General features: G+C 37.2%; 1 protein-coding gene across 1 annotated transcript in view; it reads right to left on the minus strand.

Annotated features, from left to right (window-relative positions):
- Nucleotides 1-20,563, minus strand: part of LOC134793910 (zonadhesin-like) — a 48,584-nt gene that overhangs the window by 20,006 nt on the left and 8,015 nt on the right. The window contains exons 10-16 of the mRNA XM_063765625.1: nt 20,046-20,237; nt 19,781-19,969; nt 19,071-19,262; nt 18,631-18,825; nt 18,088-18,285; nt 3,668-3,788; nt 448-692 (exon numbers count right to left, since the gene is read on the minus strand). Coding sequence (XP_063621695.1) covers nt 448-692; nt 3,668-3,788; nt 18,088-18,285; nt 18,631-18,825; nt 19,071-19,262; nt 19,781-19,969; nt 20,046-20,237 — 1,332 coding nt within the window. The remainder of the gene's footprint in view (nt 1-447; nt 693-3,667; nt 3,789-18,087; nt 18,286-18,630; nt 18,826-19,070; nt 19,263-19,780; nt 19,970-20,045; nt 20,238-20,563) is intronic.

A 20,563-nucleotide genomic window follows, 5' to 3' on the forward strand; every position in this document is an offset into this window, starting at 1 on the left:
GTTTATCAACAACTCAAGTAAACTGAAATGATTATTGGTACTTACCATTCCTTCCTCATTGTCATTATACATTTAGATATAGCAACCCACCCGAAATGTGAACGAGCGACAATGGCGGCAGATAAACCGTACGCGGTTTTCGCTCGCTGTTCTCGGTGTTATTTAAGAGTCTTTTGGATTAATAAATAAAAAATAAAAAAATCAGTAAATACTCTGTCGTGATAGGTACGCTGTAGGTGAAAGGTTAATGTTATATCAGCTTTATGATAATATTTAAGTAGAAATTGTACCAAATTACACAGTAAAGTACCTAAAAATCTAACCTGAACCAAGAATTTTCCAGCCAAAACTGTGAACACAGAAGCAAGAAAAAAAGAAAAGTGAAAACGACTTGGCTCGACTCGGCTTGACTTCCTGTTCCTTTTCATTTATTGAATTAACAGTTACCTTCGTTGCACTGGTTCCTTAACACACAGGTCCCGTTAGATGCCCATAAGTACCCGGATGCACAGACACATCCCTTCTTGCAGCTCTTGGGGTCCAGTTTCACGCAAGGCACGGATTTACCAGCCTGACTGCAGTTGCGGGCCTCGCAGCCGCCGTTCGTGCAGTTTGAGAACACTTGGTTGGGGCCGCATTTGTAGGTCGGTGTTAGCCCTATAAATAAGTAGTTACCGGTCGATCTGTAGTACCTACTAGTAAACTGGTGTTACTTTTAATTACGGAGAAGCATTGGTGATCGAGTTTTGAACTATAAAGTATTGGTTTCCGAACGCTTTCATCATTGTATGTCTGGGTTGACTACCAGATCATAAAAATTCAAAAATCAACTCCTTATATCTCAAAAGTCGACGATCAATGTTTCCCCACGATTCAAATTAACCCCGGTTTACAGTACTCACGGCAAATAAAAATTAAAAATTTCGATTATTTACTATTTTAACACTGACTTCGTAAAACCTAAAAGTTTTTAAACACTAACGATCTGTAAGTCGTTACTAAACTTATTTATTTAAAGTACTCAAGATAATTCACTATTTGCACACTTACATACATATATGTGGTAGTATTGTAAATATTGTAATAATTAATATTCAGACACGATTAACAATCTCAGAAAAAAGGAAGAAGCATAGCATTAAAAACGCAACATATTATTATACACTTAATTTCTAAAATAAATACTAATAAGTAAGTAGTTCACTGTTCTTGTTTTTTAAAGAAAAATATTATGTTTTGCAATGTAAAAGTTGTTTTTTGTGGGAAGTGGGAAGCATATTATTTGCAATACCTAAGACTTTCCTACTTAAGACATAATTTTATTTATAATAATTTACGTACATGATTTTTAATTAAGTAGGTAAGTCGAATTTTAGGCAATTGTATTGTTCGAAAGACAGCCGGGAAATTGTTACCTATTAATTTTGCCCTGCGTCTAATAAAATTGTGGAGCATCTAATTCCAGGATTAGATACGAAATGTATGTCTAATTTTCACTTCTCGCTGCTAAACATTAAACTTAATGTTTAGCATGTCTTGACATAAAACTTCTTAGTTTATTAAATTAACTAATGCTAAGTGCAATTTTACATCGGAACCTGAATAACTTGGAAAGATTTAATGAAGAGGAAGGAAATATTCACCAACTTCTGCACACAAAACCAATGGTAAGCATTGATAAAAATAATAAGTGATACGAGTATTCATTGTTAATTATAAAAACAACATAAATTATAAAATAGTCATGTTATTTTGTTTGATAATTAGGAATATATCATGCAGTTAGTACTTACTAGACGTGTCGTCAGAGTCTCGTGTCTTAGGGTATGCGCGCACGAGCAACTTTATCTCCGCAACTTTGTATTTTGTCTCTGTCGCACTTGACTTCGACACTTGAGCGCGACAGAGACAAAACACAAAGTTGCGGAGACAAAGTTGCTCGTGCGAGCCTACTCTTACGTTTGGAAATTTTTGTAGAAGATGATTGTAAAAACGACAAGGATGATTTAGATAAAGATGACGAAGAACTTGATGAAGACGTTTTAACTTTAGCTTTGGACAATGAGGAAGCTTGAGAAGTCGATAACGATGATGAGGAAGTATCCATGTCATACCGGTATTTTTTGTATGGGAACGAAAACGGTATTTATACGTTCTTAGTTAATTATTTCATTTCTAATTGCAAAATGACTATTAATATTACTACTAATGTTAACAAATTGATTAAATAAAATTAATTATCTTACTAGGAGGTCCCAACCCTTTCTCAATTTGTAACACAATGATTGTGACCAATAAACGATTTATCATTGCATAACTGCAATCAAATAACACGAAGTCGTTACCTAAAAACACAACTGAGTACTACATTTCGAGTATAAAATAAGTCGATAAATATGGTTATTCCGAAGTTTTTGCAAAAAAAACGGTTCCTGTCCAGGGATCAGGATCCATGAAGCTTGATTCCATGTCCACACAGGCACACAGTCATTACGTCTTGAATCTGCAGTGAATAAAGTTAATATGTGCCATTTTCAACCAAAAGGGTACTTATTGTGGGTTGTCAATAAGGCGCTATTTCCATATAGCTTCAATTTGAAATCAACCTTATTACAACCGACAATGTGGTACATTTTGGTTGAGAACGTCACAATTACCTACCTATTGTCGCTATAACAACAAATACTAAAAACAGAATATAATAAATATTTAAGTGGGGCTTCCATATAACAAACGTGATTTTTTTTTGCCGTTTTTTGCGTAATTATTTATGGCGGACGAATGTTTGAAATGTCACAGCATTTAATCATTAAGAGCCCATCAACGTGCACACTAGCGCCACTGCTAAATAATCGTGATTATTTAAATTTAACGACAGGTATTTAAAAAAGGGGGCCGCTACGTTCTGTACTTTGTGTTTAAATACCTTTTGAATACATCTAACTAGTTTTTATGTTGCTGGATTCGTCAATCTATGCGTCCAAAGTTAAAACGGTCGTTTTTGTTTTGAGTTCATAGATCGACGAATGAATTTGATGTATTCAAAAGGTACAAAATACAGTACGTAGCGGTCCCCTTTTGTTAATATCTTTCGTTAAATTTAAATAATCACGATTAATTAGCAGTGGTGCTAGTGTGCACGTTGATGGGCTCTTAATTCGCTTAAAATTTAGTTTTTTTCTTCGCAAGTGTGATGAAAAACATTGTGTGTAACTCCGGGGGTAGGAATATCGTAAACTCGATTAAATTATCGACCTCGTTTACTAAATCTCACTTACCCCCCTCGTTGCACAATGTACTGTACTATTATTTGAATTTCTAAGTGGAGAAAAAGAGTCAAATTTAGGATTGTTCCAGAAATTAAATATCTTTCAAGTTGTCAAATAACTTAGCAATAGAAAGTAAAAGTTATTTAAACGTGAAAATATCAATCCCAATTCAATAAATCATGTGTTTGGTAAATTATATAGGTACCCAAGAGAGAAAAGTTGTGATAATAATGACAACATGTTCCAATAAGCATTAATACAACAGGTTTCGAAAAAACATTTTCCAAATCCATTAATCATAATACTCCAAATTTATACAACCAAATATATACCTACTTATATGGCTTAAAACTCACCTACTAGAAATGACAATAACAAGGTTGATGAAAAATACTTACCATCGCAAAGGACGATAGCGGAACCAGCCACACAGGCAAAGAGCAGCAGCACCTTCCACATCGTCGGTCCGGGCGGCGTGTGCTGCCGCACTGTGACTAATTCCTGCTTTTATATCCTTCGCTTTATGACAACGTGCACTTGTGTCAACTATTAAATTACATTTTACATCGCTGTTACTAAAGAAAGACATAAAAATAATGTAATTTAATTTAGCATCTTTTTGTTTGCTATTCTTTGTCGTGCAGTGGTTCCTACCTCCTCCACGTCATTTTCTCGCTTTCTCAGTAGCATGCCAAAAGAATTGAGGTTCCAGGCCAAATAAAACCTAGGATAATAGCACACAAACACCAGTGCCTACACTGCGGTACAGCCAACACATGCGATTGCGAACCCTTGGAGGAAGTGAATAAACATACTTACCTTGGCCTTAGAATAGATAACACATTTAACTGGGGCCCACACATTAATTATTTCTGTAATAAACTGAGATCCATATTGTCCAATTTATCCCTTTTGAATTATGAAATACCCTTTAGTACCCGTAGAATGCTATATATATGTTATTAGCCGAATCTATAATTTAGTTACAAAACTTAAGGATAGACGGCAGAACTTATAAAACTTACCTAGATAATATATATAAACTACAGCTATAGGTATATAAGCCTGAAAAAACAATTGTACCTAACTCGATAAGGAAAATGTATAGAAATAACGAAACAGAGCTATTTGAGTACTTTAAAATAATTAATGTCTATGATAAGTTTAAAATGATGCTAGTATGTGATTAAATCGCTAACTTACCTTTGAAAATAGATCAGGGTCACAAAAATTAAGAAATATCAATATACTGATGTATGTATTGCCACCTTACAAGAATACCTTCTATGGAAAAAGAATCTGGCAATATATGTTACCCTATACACTAAACTCATGGCCTAATAATGTAAATCAAAATATACTTAATAACACACATAAGACCAAAACAATTATAAAAAATATGTTGTTATCAAGTACAGGTGCGCACCCGAGTTTTTTAACATCAGCAAAGTCGATGCCACACCGCGGGATTCCAAGTAGAAATCTTAATATGGACATGACTCTAATGCCGAGATCTCGTTCGCAAAGTAATTTTGAGTATTAAAATATTGAGTATTATTTATTTATAAATAGACTTTTAATCATTGAATAAACGCATAAATAATATCATTATTCATCAAAACATTGATATACTTTAAACGAGTACTGTTTCAACTTCCAGTATAAATTATAAGTCATAGCCCTTATTTTTTGCACCCGTGTTAAATACAGTATTGTTTAAAATATAATTATCTAAAGTGATAAATTGCCATTTACCCGATTACCTGGCTTGTCGAAGGTCACTGTTGGATTTTCTTTTGTTTGCGTCATATAACGAGTGCATAGTCGAATGAAACTAGCGCGAAAGAGACGGCAAACCGTGTCCCTTTATTAGTTAAGTAATGCCATCCTTTTCTAGTTTAATGATAAGGAATTGGTTGAGAAACCATTTCTAAAACTATGTTTATTTATGTTCCTCGGGCCATTAAGTTCGCACGTTGTGATTAAAGTTCATTTGCTGTGTTTATTGTAAAACCTTCACCCCTGTTCATTATAATACTGTAATATAAATTTATTTCATCAACTTATTAAAATTAGAATCATTGTAGTAGGAAGTAATACAACACGAATCCCGAGATTCCCGCGTCATATCCATATTACCATAATGATTGAGGTCATTTACCCCCGTGTGGCACCGACTTTGCCGATCACTTTATCAACAACTTAGGCAAACTAAAATGATTATTTATACTTACCATGCTTTTCTTATTATATAGACATTTACCAACCGGAATGTAATCGAGCGACAATGGCGGCAGACTGATAAACCGTACGCGGTCTTCGCTTGCTGTTTTCAATGTTAAATTAGTATTTAACAGTTTTTGTATAAATATACAAAAATTACAGGCACTTTTTGTGAAATTCTTAGTATTAAATTTTTTTTGCAGTCAATTTTCATTTAAAACAGGTAATAGCTGGTTTGTTAGTGCACACCGTTGTATGGGGACCATGCACTTTGAGACTATGCGCTGAAACTTGGCACAGTTGATTGTTAGCTGGTCTTGAGAGCAAATACAGACCGGGAGCCATCGAGAGCGACCTCTCATTTAATTAAGTTCGACGCTGCGGCGCTTCACTTGGAGCAACATTTCTCTAAAACTATACCTATTAGGGCATGTAATATATCATTTTCGAATAAATTGAGGATGAGGAATCTATTTTTATAACAAAAACAATGCACTTTATAACAAAAAAAAGAATAAAGTAGAAAAGACTAAAAAACGTATTTTTGTTTTTTTTTATAATCAACATTTTTTTTTTAAAGTGTAGCAGGAATCTGAAAACAAAAAATACAGTCGTAAAGCTACACTTATTACGTTTAAAAAATATATAGTTTATTATACAAATCTCTTGATAAATGGGTGATAAAAAATAATATTAAGCGTGGGTCAGAGTGATTTCAATGCAAAATATTATTAAGGTGGGAAAGTTACTTACTCCTCCCTCCCCCGCACTAAATGAGAGGTGGCTATCGACGGCTCCCGGTCTGTATCTGCTCAAGACCAGCTAACAATCAACTGTGCCAAGTTTCAGCGCATAGTCTCAAAGTGCAAGGTGTCGTGCACTAACAAACCAGCTATAAGGTATTTAACACAATAATTCATAAAACACATTAAAAATATTATACAAATACATCATCATCATCTCAGCCATAAGACTCCGCTGCTGAACATAGGCCCCCCCTTGGACCTCCACTCGTACGGTTTGGAAGCGACCCGCATTCAGCGTCCTCCGGCGGCCTTAACAAGGTCGTCTGTCCATCTTGTGGGTGGACGTCCTACGCTGCGCTTGCTAGTCCGCAAATACATATCTACACAGTATTAAATTTGATCTGTATAATAATCCAATATTACTATGGAATAATATTAACATCAATAAGCTTAAGATAATATATATGTGTCACTATCCAATATTACTATGGAATAATATTAACATCAATAAGCTTAAGATAATATATATGTGTCACTGTAAAAGCCCGAAGTACGGCAAAACCTAGGATTTACCGGTGAAACCTAGGTTTTACCGATGCCGATCGGTAAAAGCCCGAAATGTTAAATCTTACTAGTTTACTTCGGGCTTTTACCAACACTGATATGGTAAATCCTAGGTCTTACCACGGCGGCCGGTAAAGTTTGAATCATGCACTGATTCTCAACCCCTCCCGCTCAAACCCCCGTACACCGCACCGCATGCGCCGTTAATTGGGTTAGGTTAGGTTTGAACTGCGATCCTCACAGAACCGAACAACAGTGGGTTAGGTTAGGTTAGAACTGTGAGCCTTACAGAAACGAAATGCTACTAGAAAAGTGGATGGTTTTACCTCCTTTTCTACATAGTGCATCATCTACCATAATCTTTCATCGGGCCCCATAGAAGTCAGCTTTGTTTCTTAAAAATTATCATCTAATAATCTCAAGAATCAGTGCATGATTCAAACTTTACCGGTCGCCGTGGTAAGACCTTTTTTTTTTTTTATCTACGTTTTTAAAACGAACCTTTGTCAAACGGGACATGTCGGCTCCGTTGGGCCTCTACATTATATGAGTTTCAATAAATGTTATACTAGTTATCAAAAAAATGGTACACTAATACAGTACAGTTTTAGACAGGGGTTCCGCCAAAATCGACTGAAAAACCCCAACATCAATTTCTTTATAGTCCCCAGCTTCAAATAATTGTGCCCTCTTGACTCGAGTCCGGATACATTCCATTAAGAAGTGCTGTACATCTTCGACGGAGCCGCAGATATCGCAGTTGGGCGACTCTGCTTTCCCCATCAGATGAGCAAACTTATTTAATGGAATGTGACCGGACCGAAGCCTGTGGGCACGTACAATATTCGCCCGGTTTAAGTCAGTTAGTTCCCACCAGGGTATCCGAGGAGGCTCACATTGAATGGTCTTGTACCAGATTCCTTTTTCTTTCGATCTTTCATCAAAGAACTCCTTCCAGTGACCATACATTTTACTTTTATACTTTGCGACTATTTCTGAGAAGTCTGGAGCGACATCAATCTCAGTTCCCCCAGAAGCAGCCGCTGTCGCCAACCGGTCAGCCTCCTCGTTTCCCACCAGGCCGATATGTGACGGAACCCACTGTATTTTCAAACACCTTCCGCAATTTCGGAGCTTAAAAAATTTCATTAGGATTTTGTACGCCAGTGAAAAGCACCGTTCGCCTGAGGCACACCGGCTCAAATGCTGAATGGAGCTTTTACTGTCCGTGAAAATTGCCACATTGGGATAATTTTGATTTTCAACAAACACTAAAGCCTGATAAATCGCACTGAGTTCCGCGGTCATTATAGAAACTCCAGTCGAAATTTTGTATTGTGCTCTTGTGGCACTAAACGGATCAAAAAAGGCAGCCCCTATTTTTTTATCGCACTTCGACGCATCAGTGAATATTCTATAGAAATTGATATATTTTCTATTCAGTTCTTGAACCACATCAATCCGCAGAGCATCGGCGTTGTGTTTGTGTTTTGCACCAACAACAGATTCTAAACTGTTGTACAAGACTTCATGTAATTCAATTTTTGACACCCAAACATCTAATTGAAACATTGGTAATGGAAATGACGACTGAATATGCTCTTCAGAGATTTCCTCATTTACGATAGCTAGCAAAGGTCTTTTCCTTGTCTTAGTCCAGTACCCTCTTTGGCATGAGGCCCGCAACTCCAGAACGTCATCAACCGTGGCGCTATTTGACCAGGTAAGTGATTTCAAGCAAAACCTAGTGGCCAGGAACCATCTACGGAGATGCAGTGGCACAAGACATAGTTCACTTTGCATAACATGAATCGGTGTAGACCTAATAAACCCTCCGATTACCCTTAGACCTTGGTTTTGAATTTTTTCAAGCTTATAGACGTGTCTGTTGGCGCTATTGTGAAAAAGTGCACTCGCGTAATCCAGTCTACTTCTAATCAAGGAGATGTACAACCTTCGTAGGTGCTTAGGATGTATTCCCCAAGACGCGCCAGCTAAAGTTTTCAAAATGCTGAGGTATTTTTGGGTTTTTTCGACTACATAGTTAATATGCTCTCCCCATCGTAGGTGTTGGTCTAGCAATACACCTAAGTATTTAATAGATTTATCAGAGCAAAGCGGTTGTCCTCGAATTAATAGGTTTACTTGTTGTTTTTTATCACCTTTGCTGAAAATACAATCTTTGACTTACTAGCTGAAACCTCAAGTCCTAAACTGTCCAAAATTTTTAACATTGAGTTTAAACTGTCTTGCATTAAGCAGACACTGTCATGTAAATTCTTTTGCCTGACATACAGCACGAAGTCATCAGCATATTGGGAAATTGAGACATTGACTATGTCGTTACAAATCTGGTATGTAGCAATGTTAAACAGAAGAGGGAAGAGTGGATCCCCTTGAGCTAGGCCCTTGTCTGTCCACCGCACCATAGACAAACCGACATCAGGGTCTTTTAGCAGAAGGTGCCTCTCGCTCAAGAAGGCCCAGGCCCATAAATATCTACAAAAATGTCCCCCAACTCCTAAGGTATCTAGAATAGAAACGACTTTAGAGACCGAAACATTGTTATATGCACCTTCAATGTCTAAAAAACAAGCTAGAGTGCAAGTGTTTTTAGCAAAACCCACTTGTATGTGGGATATTAAGCGAGTTAGGCAGTCCATACAGGATAGACCTTTCCTAAAGCCCACGGTATTTCGAGATAGAATCTGGTTGTGTTCTATAAACCATTCCAGGCGTCTCGTAAGCATTGTGTGGAATATCTTAGATACACAGGACATCAAAGAAATCGGCCTTAGCTTCGAAGTGTTATCTTGACTTGACTTAGGAATAGGTACGACCTGGATAACTCTCCACTGCCTGGGCACCTCGCCTGACACAAAAATCAAGTTATACAGCTTTAGTAGAAATAACAATGCTTGTGATGGCAAATTGCATAATACAGCATACGTTATTCCGTCTACCCCTGGAGAAGATTTCTTATTTTTTAAACACCTTGTCAATTCTTCTAGTGAAAATTCTACCTCTAATTGTGGGTTCACAGATGTAAACGTCGGTGACTCCTGTCGCACGAAATCAGGCGTGAGAGAACGCAACAGTTCGACTTTTTTCTCTTCAGATGCAACAACCCTAGAACGCTTATGACCTTTTACCCACCTCATACGATTCCACATGTCAGACGCGGAAATAGTTTGATCTATACTTTAGCAGAACTCCCGCCAACTAGACGCCTTAGCGTTACGAATGAGGCGTTGTGCTTCTGCAACCTTTTCTTGCAATAGTTTTAGATTAGAAGGGGTCGGATTCCGTCTGAATATTGCTAGTGCTAGTCGCCTTTGAGCTACAGCCAAAGATAACGAGCCATTCCAATAGCTTTTGGGTTTGAAATTCCTTGTAGGATCAGTACACGTTTTAATTACAGGGATATTAATCGCTAAGGACTTATTGATACCAGTCTCAAAGATGTCATAAGTAACTTGAATATCGTTTTGCGTGGGGATTGGCTGTTTAGAGAAGTATTATTTTAGGAAATCACGAAAGCCGGGCCAATCGGCTTTTTTAAAATTTAATCTTTGCTCAAAATGCCTGATGTCTCGATAATCTAAACTAAACTTCACAATTAGATGATCACTCCCTAAATTTTCATTGGTGACCTGCCAGGTAAAATCAACAGCAATATCAGACGAGCAAAATGAGATATCTGGAGCGCTTTCCTGGAGTGACCCATTTACGAGTTTAACCCTTGTCGCATTTCCATTATTAAGAGACACAAAACCATGCTCAAGTGCCGAATCAAACAGCTGATTTCCTCTACCGTCACATTTATATGACCAATTAGTATGATGGGCATTGAAGTCCCCTGCTACTAATGATTTACTCGAAAGAGCCGTGAAAATTGAATCCCAGTCGAGTTAAGTTGTTCGCACTGATGAAGGGCAGTACAGTCATATAATATTATTTAAAGAGGTACAGTTTAAAAGCTTAACACATACAATTTCAATACCAGGGTTATTTAAGGCAATGTGAAACGACTGGGCCTTGATGGAGTTATGTATAATGACCGCGACACCCCCATACGAGTCGGATCTATCGTTACGAAATATAGTGTAAGAGTTTATGTTTAGTGTAGAATTACCATCAAGCCATGTTTCACTAACTAAAGCAATGTGGACCTTTTCGCTATTCAATAGGGCTTCAAATTCAGTTAACTTAGGCCTAATACTTTGCGAATTCCATTGCATAAAATTCAATTTTGATTTTTTAAAGGAACTAGCCATTTACATTTGGAGAAAGCAACTTAAAGAAATCTACGGAGTTGTAAATCCCCATTAGCAGTACAACAAATTCCTTAATTAAAATATTAACTATGAGGCTTAGCTTATTGGTCAAGTTATCTTTAGGCATAAGAATGTTTTTCACACTTTCAATCACTCGTGTAAAAACCGTAGAGCCCTCGTTGCTATCCCTAGCGGTAGAATCTTCGGTGTCAGGGGTGTTCAGAAAGTGTGATGAGGGTATCGTTTGTATTGGTTGTTCGGCCTCTTTGTGACTTTTTGCATTCTCGTTCTGTGTAATGTCTTGATCTCTCATCTCTTGTTGCAGTGGCGTATTATTCCTCAACTCTTGGGCCGCGCATGGTTTGATGACTTTAACGGTGTCGTTGGAATCTTTATTTACTTTTTGTGATAGGACGGCGTCTCTATATGATTTTCCCAAAATAACTGGTTTGGAAATAGGTGGTATTTCATAAGTCCTGGACTCTATAGCTGGCATTTTCTTGTTCTCATTATAGATCCATATTGCTTTTTTATAAGTACAGCCCTCGGATGCCATTATTCTCCGAATGTCTTTCTCTTTTAAGAAGACCGGACACAATTTGTTTAAGGCCATGTGGGGTCCTTTGCAATTGATACATTTAAAGTTAGTTGTCATACAATTGGCGTGCCCGCCTCCACATTTCGGACAGATAATTTTGCTTGTGGGACAGGATTTGCTTAGATGATTGTACTTCCAACATCGAGAGCATTGGCTGACAGGGAAATTATATGGCCTCACCTGAAACCGGCATCCGTAAGCGTAGATGTATGGCGGTAGGGCAGCTCCTTTAAAACATAAACGTATGACTTCAGACTTCGTCCACTTACCATCAGTACCTAGTCGATTTAATCTTCGTACTGCTAAAATTTCCTGCTGAGTTTTAATATTTTTTGTAAACTCTTTTTCATCAACTTCCAACTCAACTTGTTTCACAACTCCATAAGAACAGCTTGTTTCGTTTGTCCAATATGTGTGTTTATCGTTATTATTAAATTCTTTCAAGGTCAGGAGCTTTTCAGCCTCTTCTCTCGTATTTAGCTGTATTAGGACTTTATAAGAACTCAGATATTTGATCCTCAAAACTCCTTTGATAAATTTATGTTGTAGTAATTTGGCTAAACTAAATTGTTTTGGGAGTCCCGACTTCGAAGCCACATACACTTCGAATTCTTTTTCAGATATCGAAATCCTCTCAGCCTCTATTTTACTACTTGTCCTCATGCGTAAACCCTTTGGTTTCTTCCCCACAGTGCAAAAACTAGCATCCGACGTACAGCTATCATCACTCAGGTCACCATCAGCCGATGACTTTTCCAAATATTGTAGCACATCCGACTTGGTATAGACGTCCAGCAGGGACGCCGCTTGGCTAAACCCACTTAAATTCAAAAAACTCCCACCACGGCTTCTCGTCGAAACCCACGACGGCAACTCATTTGACCGCTGGCCACACTCGATGTTGGTGGAGTCGAGGGACTCCGCCCCTTGACTTTTTTCACTCATTCCCGTTCCCAAGTCACAAAAATTTACAATAAATGAAATTAAAATTAAATAAGTAAATATTTTCCTCCCGTCACACTTAGACCTAGGATTTACCATATCGGTGTTGGTAAAAGCCCGAAGTAAACTAGTAAGAATTAACATTTCGGGCTTTTACCGATCGGCATCGGTAAAAACTAGGATTTACCGGTAAGACCTAGGTTTTGCCGTACTTCGGGCTTTTACAGTAACATATGTAATAACAACTAACCATTCATAAGTGCTTGTTGCTAGGCCTACATGAATAGTATGAAAAAAACTTGAACTTGATGCAACTTTTTACAATTTCATAGTAATGTTTGCCAAGTAATTTATATTCAATACAATTACAACTCTAAAAGTAGTTCGGTTCTGTAAGGGTCGCAGTTCTAACCTAACCTAACCCACTTTTCTGGTTGCAGTTTGGTTCTGTAATGATCGCAATTCTAACCAAACCCACGTTTCTGGTCGCGGTTTGGTTCTTTAAGGATCGCAGTTCTAACCTAACCTAACCTACTTATCTGGTCGGTTCTCTACAGACCGCAGTTCTATGCTGAAAGTAGTGCTGAGGAAACCTTTCCGCTATCCCACCGACGAGTTGTACGGAGAAACATCAGTTCTTAGAGTTCGTCAATTTTTCGTAGTAAAAGCTGTTACTGAATCTCATCGAGCTGCCGTAGCTTCTGTAGACCACGTCAGACGTCGTCAAAAACGTCTTAATCACCTGACTGTCTGTTGTCCTCGAGTTAATACTGCTTTCGCCAAACGCTTTCCATTCTTCCTGCACCCCATAGTCTCTATGGTTTCCAAATTATGTAACTTTGATGACTTCTCTTGCTCTGTATTAAAATCGAAAACTAAGAAATTATTCATACTTAGGTAGCGTCTACACACACACACACACACCCCCCCCCACACACACACACACACTCACACACACACACACACACACACACACACACACACACACACACATATATATATATATACACACACACACACACACAATTCATTCCTTAAATTTAAATCCACTTACGCAGGTCTCTCCTGCATGTTTTATTTCTGATTGTATTTTATGTTTGTACATGATATTCAGAGATCGGACAAATTTGCGTCATTACTCGCAATAATGTGGACATGACTCCAAAATTGATTAAATAATTAATAATTTAATTAATTTCTTACCTGATGCTTAATTTTGATTCCTAATCAATAAATAACACAAAGATTTCTTATAATGTAAATTTATTAAAGAAAATAATCAGTACGTTTTCCAAATTTTCTGTAGGTACTCACTTTTCTATATCAAAATATATATTTAAGTCCTATTTATTGACTATAGGGAACAAAATTAAATCTCAGGAAAAAAAAATTAAAATAATTAAATGATTAATTATTTAATCAAATTTGGAGTCATGTCCACATTATTGCGAGCAATGACGCCAATCTGTCCGATCTCTGAATTGATATTATATAAAACGGCCATAATATTCAGTTTTGTTAGATGGATATTAGTTTAATTGTAAAATCTAATTTTCTACTAAGTTCAATCTGTGATATCAATTGTAAAAATATTTAGTCAAAAAACGATTAGTATTTGTATTTGTATTTGTCTATGCTGTGTCATCGTTTGTTGTCACAGACATTTAGAATAGAATCCTTTGTCCTTTACTGAAAATTTAACTTGAGTTCCAATAAAGCATACACGTTTGTTTAGATTTTACCCGTCAATGTTCAATCCAATCCAGTGTCATCTGTCATCACTCATCTGTTACACACAGCAGTGACATTAGTCGTTTTCTTTAAATAGGCTCACTTCCACGCTCACACACATGCCGGACGCAAACGTACCTAACTCAGAATTTCCGAACGCACCCGTAAATGTCAACCTATATGGCCGACCATTTGCAGCATTGTTTGTAAAAAAAAATCACTTTTAAATGCAAAATATGCGATACGAATTTTGCGGATATATGTTGTCGATTCAAAAGAGTTATTTTTTAACGCTCTTTCATTTGAGCATAATTTCATTCGAGTCTACCGCAGACCCCGACGTAATTATTAATATAGATAGCCCAGTATTTAGTCCATGGCTTTCGCCCAATAACCTTCTTCATCTTAGATTCCAACAACTCTCAAATAATCGAATTTAAACTGTTGTGAGACATACTAACATTGAATAATTTTACGGTTTAGACTCACTTGTTTTTAGTCACTCGCGCGACATGTTCACTCAAACACTCGTTACACCCTGGCGGACGCTGCCTCGCCGTGCGTCCCTTAACGCAGGCAAGGGCAGTATCCGCTCGGTGTACCACTTACATTTCATTAAAGTGTCAAAAGTCTTGGTTTCGGATCCGTGCACGCCTCCCAAATATGGGTCTCTATTGTTTCCCAAAAGATTTAAGTCATAATGTATTGTTTGTCCACATTTTCGTTAGTCGTAATTTGTTTGGTTCAGAAACGCGTAACTGTTCAGGATTGTCATAAAACAAACCTAACCTAACCTAACCTATCTATTGGATAGGACCAACCAAATCCTGAAAAGTTAACTGTTTCAGTTTTAAGACTAATGATAATATGACAAACAATACATTATGACTTAAAACTTTATGTCAAACAAAGGGAGGTCGTCCGTAACACCATTGTTGCGTGATGGGTAAAGAAAGACATTATGTCGTGAAACATGCGGGTGTGTTAGATATATTCAAACTAGTGACTCACGTATTTTTCACGGATTGCACGTGGGTGTGGTTAAAGATTTCGAATAAAAATTGAATGCCTGAGTAAGTAACCACAGTCCGCTAATAAAGTTTATTTTTGTAATTACTTCCCACACGAGTAAAATATTATTGACTTAGCTGAAAAATAAAAGACAGTTGAAGGTTGTTTAATGTTTACCCAATCATATGCGTTTATTGATTTTACTGAAAAATAAAATGAACTTGTGAATTAACAAGAGGTGCAAATTTTAGCAAAATTGTATGTCTTTTAGCTAAAACTATTATTCAAAATTCAGAGGCAGTATCTCGAACTACGTGCCGCTGTTCCACCTCCCGTGCTGGTGCGGGGCGTGCGCCGTCTTCACGGAAGGGCCCACACCTTGCTCCATACCTACTGGGAGGAACAAGCTGTTGCATGCGAGGACCGCTACATTGAAAACAATCTACGCCTCCTTTAATAGACTCTGTTGGAGGTGCGAAAGTGATGGTTGGGGAGCTTAAGAGGGGATTTTTGTAGTTACTCGAGCGCGTCAGATTAACCCTTAAATCGATAACGTCCACTATACTGGACATCCCAAGAAAAAAAATCTGCACCAAATATTTACATATATTATCATTTTTATTTATGGAATTTGACATTATATGACCTAGGAAAGCCCTAGTATTATATACAAAATAGTTTTAAATTTTAGTTAAGTTTTACGACATTTTAATTTGATTTCTAGTTTATTTTATTTTTTGACATTATTGATTCACAATTTACTATTATTTTTATTATTCTTTAAATTTTGTTTGTATACACTTGCCGATCTTTTTGTGAATTTCTGCTATTTTTAAGGAAGAATAACATGTAAATTTTCAATCAAAAATAAATATTATCTTTGTATCTATTAAAGCATAGCGATAATTTCCTGGTAGCGTAAGTGAATACTATGTTATTTTTAAGTACCTAAATAAAAAAATATTGGGAACCAGTGTGAACATAATATTTTTGTCAAAGTCCTACAGGGCGCAGAACTTGCAAGGAAGCATCCGATAGACTGAAGTTTTTCCCATATTTTAATATTTTTTTATATGACAGTATTATGTAACGTTAAAACATGTAATAGCTTACTAACTTTTTACGTGGCAGTATGATTTGCATAAAAACATGTTGTATTTATGGGTAAAATTCACTTTCAATGTCCAGTATTTTTAGGGCTCCGTACCCAAAGGGTAAAACGGAACCCTATTACTAAGACTCCGCTGTCCGTACGTCCGTCCGTCTGTCACCAGGCTGTATCTCACGAACCGTGATGGTTGAAATTTTCACAGATGATGTATTTTTCGCAATACAGCGGGGAAATGCTGCCAGCGTCCTCGGCACCATGCCAAAGGGGCCCAATTTCTTAGACGTATTTAAATTTTTATTTTTTTATTTTATTTAGTATTAGTTTTTAGTTTTATTTTATAGATAAGTTAGTTTATTTTTGTATATTATTTTAATGTTTGTAATCTAATCTACCTTATAAATAAATTACTTTATTTTATTTTTGTTGCCGCTATAACAACAAATACTAAAAAGTACGGAACCCTCGGTGGGCGAGTCCGACTCGCACTTGTCTGGTTTTTTGTCTTTTTCACGGCACCATTGCTAAGTCCAGTAGGTATGTTGGATGTTGCCAAGTATGCGTAGAGTAAAATTATAAAATCTTCTGGTAGTTTTTATAGTAAATAAGTGAAACAGAGGGATATTAGGTATTTCAAAACGTTTAAAAAGTCATTACTTGCCGTATTACAACGTAATGAACCAAAGCGATAAAGAAATATTTTTTTCGTATTTTTTTACCCTAAATGTAATAAAACAACGTTTACGGTCTAAATAGGTGTGCTATATTTATTTTTACAATATGTAACAAGTCATTCAAAAAGACTTTACTTATTTAAATTTTATAAAATTTCGAAATTGCCCAGAACTGGCCTAAATACGATGAGGGCACGGCGATACTATATATGTACTTTAATTACTACTCGCAGCCGCAGGGGGGAGCAGTAGGTTTCGGCGTCGTCGTGGTTCTGACTGGACCTGTTAAATGTAAATAAAATAATAATATTAGCATACCATCAACTAGTAACTAAAATAAAAACGATTAATTATAACTTAAGAACGGTACATACGAAGTCAGGTAAGTACTTAACTTGGACTTGGACTTAGGTTTTACACACAGCGCTGAGTGCAGCTAGCTCTCACTCCATAAGTCCATAGGCATAACATAAAATAAACCGTCCTAGAGTATTTTTTTCTTTCGGAGCGATTATTCCCGAATAATATATATTATGTTTATACGAAAATAGTTGTATCCCTATAGTATGGGAAGTCGTTAAGTCTTTCAAAACGAGTGGGTCTTTACGTTTTGAAAGACTTAACGACTTCCCATACTATAGGGATAAAGCGAAAAAAAAACCCTGTCGTGTGGTTCACCTTAAAATAATCTTATGTAATTTTTATTTTTCAACTTTATTGGCGTAACTGATTTACTTATATATCTATGCCGAATTTCAGCTTTCTAGCTCTTACGATCACCGAGCAAAGCCGCGGACTGACAGAGAAACAGGCGAGCATGGCGAAATTATAAGGGTTTCTAGTTAACTAACCCTAAAAACAATCTAACTGCAACTCGATAACATGGCAATATAATTCAACAGACGAATAGAAATTAGTTGACATAATCTTATTGTTATACTTACAGTCACAAGCCAGAATGCAGTTTCCTTTTTCGTCCCTGTAGTAGCCCTTCTTACATTTGCACGCCGGTTTGCAATTTACGATAATGCCGATCTTGAAAGGTGGACATTTCGTCTGGTTGATGTAGTCGCTACATTTCTCCCCTGGGCAGTTTGATGAGCAAGCTACGTACATTTCATTCTTACCGCATTTAAACGGTGCTGAAACAATACAATTATTATATAGAGGCTATTTACTTTTAAATTGTTGAACGTAAAGTTAAAGGAAGGGAATATCAATTTGGCAGAGATATATCCCATTTTCCGCTATTCCAGCGCTACAACAGTCACAATCCACAATCCACCTTAATAAAAAATAGGTACCATAACATTGCATTGTCAACGAAGCGCTGAAGGTATGCTAAATTTCAGCACAGTGTATCATTAGAAACTGGTACAAACCTTGATTACAATTTTGCTTGTTGGATAAACTAAAAACCTTGTAAGATGAATAAAAGCGTTCAGTTCAAAAATATTACTCGCTTAGTTTTTCTTATTAACACTTACGACAGTCAGTTATTAGGATACAAGTGCCGTTCTCAGCTCTTTTCCTGTTGTAGCCGCACACGCATCGTGGTGGACTGCACACTATTCCGGTCGGACAACTTTGTGGCGAGTCTTTGGTTTTGGGGCAGTTGTCCCCTTCGCATGGGACGGTGGGGCACTTATCCCATTCTTCCCCATAGGGGCAATTAGGCGAAGCTAAAATGTAACACAAAGGTTTAAGAAACACGCCCTAGACGAATAAAAAATAAAAAATAAGTTTTACAAGTAAATATATACCCCCTGAGTATATTCACGGTTACTATAACCATGAATATACTGACAGAATTTTACCCAGAAACTGCCATTCTGACCGTCCAATCCAGTAAGACAATTGCCATGTTGAGATCAGGCAATCCATGTTTCCATGTTACACAGAATATCATGGCAAAAAGTATACATACGGCAGTCTTTTTCTAAAACGCAAACTCCTTTAGCATCCCTTAGGTAACCAGGCTTGCAACGACACCCGCATGAGTCACACTTTCCCGGCACTATCTTAGGACAGTCGTAGATCTTGCCTCTGTCGGAGCAGTTTTGGCTTCCGCAATTATTGATGCATTTCTCGTAGTATTCATTCTGCCCAGGACAAGTTTCTGTGAAAAATAACGGTTTCATATCACAACTTCGCCCTATGTTGCATTTGCCAATTTTTTATTTAACCAAACGCGTTTTTTTTTTCAAAAAAACCGGCCATGTGTGAGTCGGACAGACGGACAGACGGACGGACTTTTTAAGGCCTTCCTCTAGTAACATTATTGATTTGAAACCTAATTAAACAGCTTTCGCAAGATGGAAAAAAATCACGTTAATCAACACAACACGGCCTAAATCGCGTAATAACAATGATATCCGCGATCCCGGGAACGCGTGGCCATCGACTCAATGCTCAAGGAGCTGCGGTCGGAAAAGGACCTGACCTTATACTTAGGGTGCACTAAGTTCAGGTCCATTTAAGTAGTTTTTAAAAATCAGTATGCGACAACACCACAGAAAATGGATTAAATAGTCTTGATACTTGTGAAATTTCTACCATATTTACCGTCTATGAAAAATTTAAGCTGTGCATTTATGGATTTTGGTGCCTTTTAAGTAAACATACTTGTTTACTTACTTGGACATTGGTCCTTTGGCACGCATTTCCCAGTTACATCATTTCTCAAGTATCCATCTTTGCATACGCACCCCTTGACGCAAATAGGGTCTATGCAAATGTAGGGGTCGTTGACCTGACTGCAGTTTTTCGGTCCACACCCGCCATTGGCACAAGGACTATATACTTCGTTATCTGGGCAGATGGGTGCTGAAAGAAATATTTTAATATTAGTTTTTATATTTTTTACCGACAAAGAATGTCATGGTAATAAAAGTATACATACGGCAATCCTTCTCGGGAATGCAAACTCCTTTAGCATCCCTTAGGTAACCAGGCTTGCAACGACACCCGGATGAGTCGCACTTTCCTGGCTTTATGATGGGACAGTGGTAGATCTTGCCTTTGTCGGAGCAGTTTTGGCTTCCGCACGTGTGTATGCATTGCTCGTAGTATTCGTTCTTCCCAGGACAATTTTCTGGAGAAAATTACAATCAACACATATATCTCTCATTGTATAACATAGTCCCTACACTAGCCTGGGGATTGAGATTACTATGGAGTTCATTGATCAATTGTTCAGTTATATGGAAGACAAAAGCATGACTGCGCCCCCAAGTGAATGGGATAAGGGCAAGCGTATGATGACGCATATTTGAATTACATCTGTATTACTATGTTCTATTCAAGTTTTTCAACGACAGATTTCCTCCACCAAGAATGAACTGCCAAATATTTAATTATGATCTTATAAACGGTAAAAGATAAATAAACCTAGCAAAAAAGAATGGGGAGTTATCGAAA

This window comes from Cydia splendana, chromosome 9 (assembly GCF_910591565.1).
Source record: "Cydia splendana chromosome 9, ilCydSple1.2, whole genome shotgun sequence".
Taxonomy (NCBI): Eukaryota; Metazoa; Arthropoda; class Insecta; order Lepidoptera; family Tortricidae; genus Cydia; species Cydia splendana.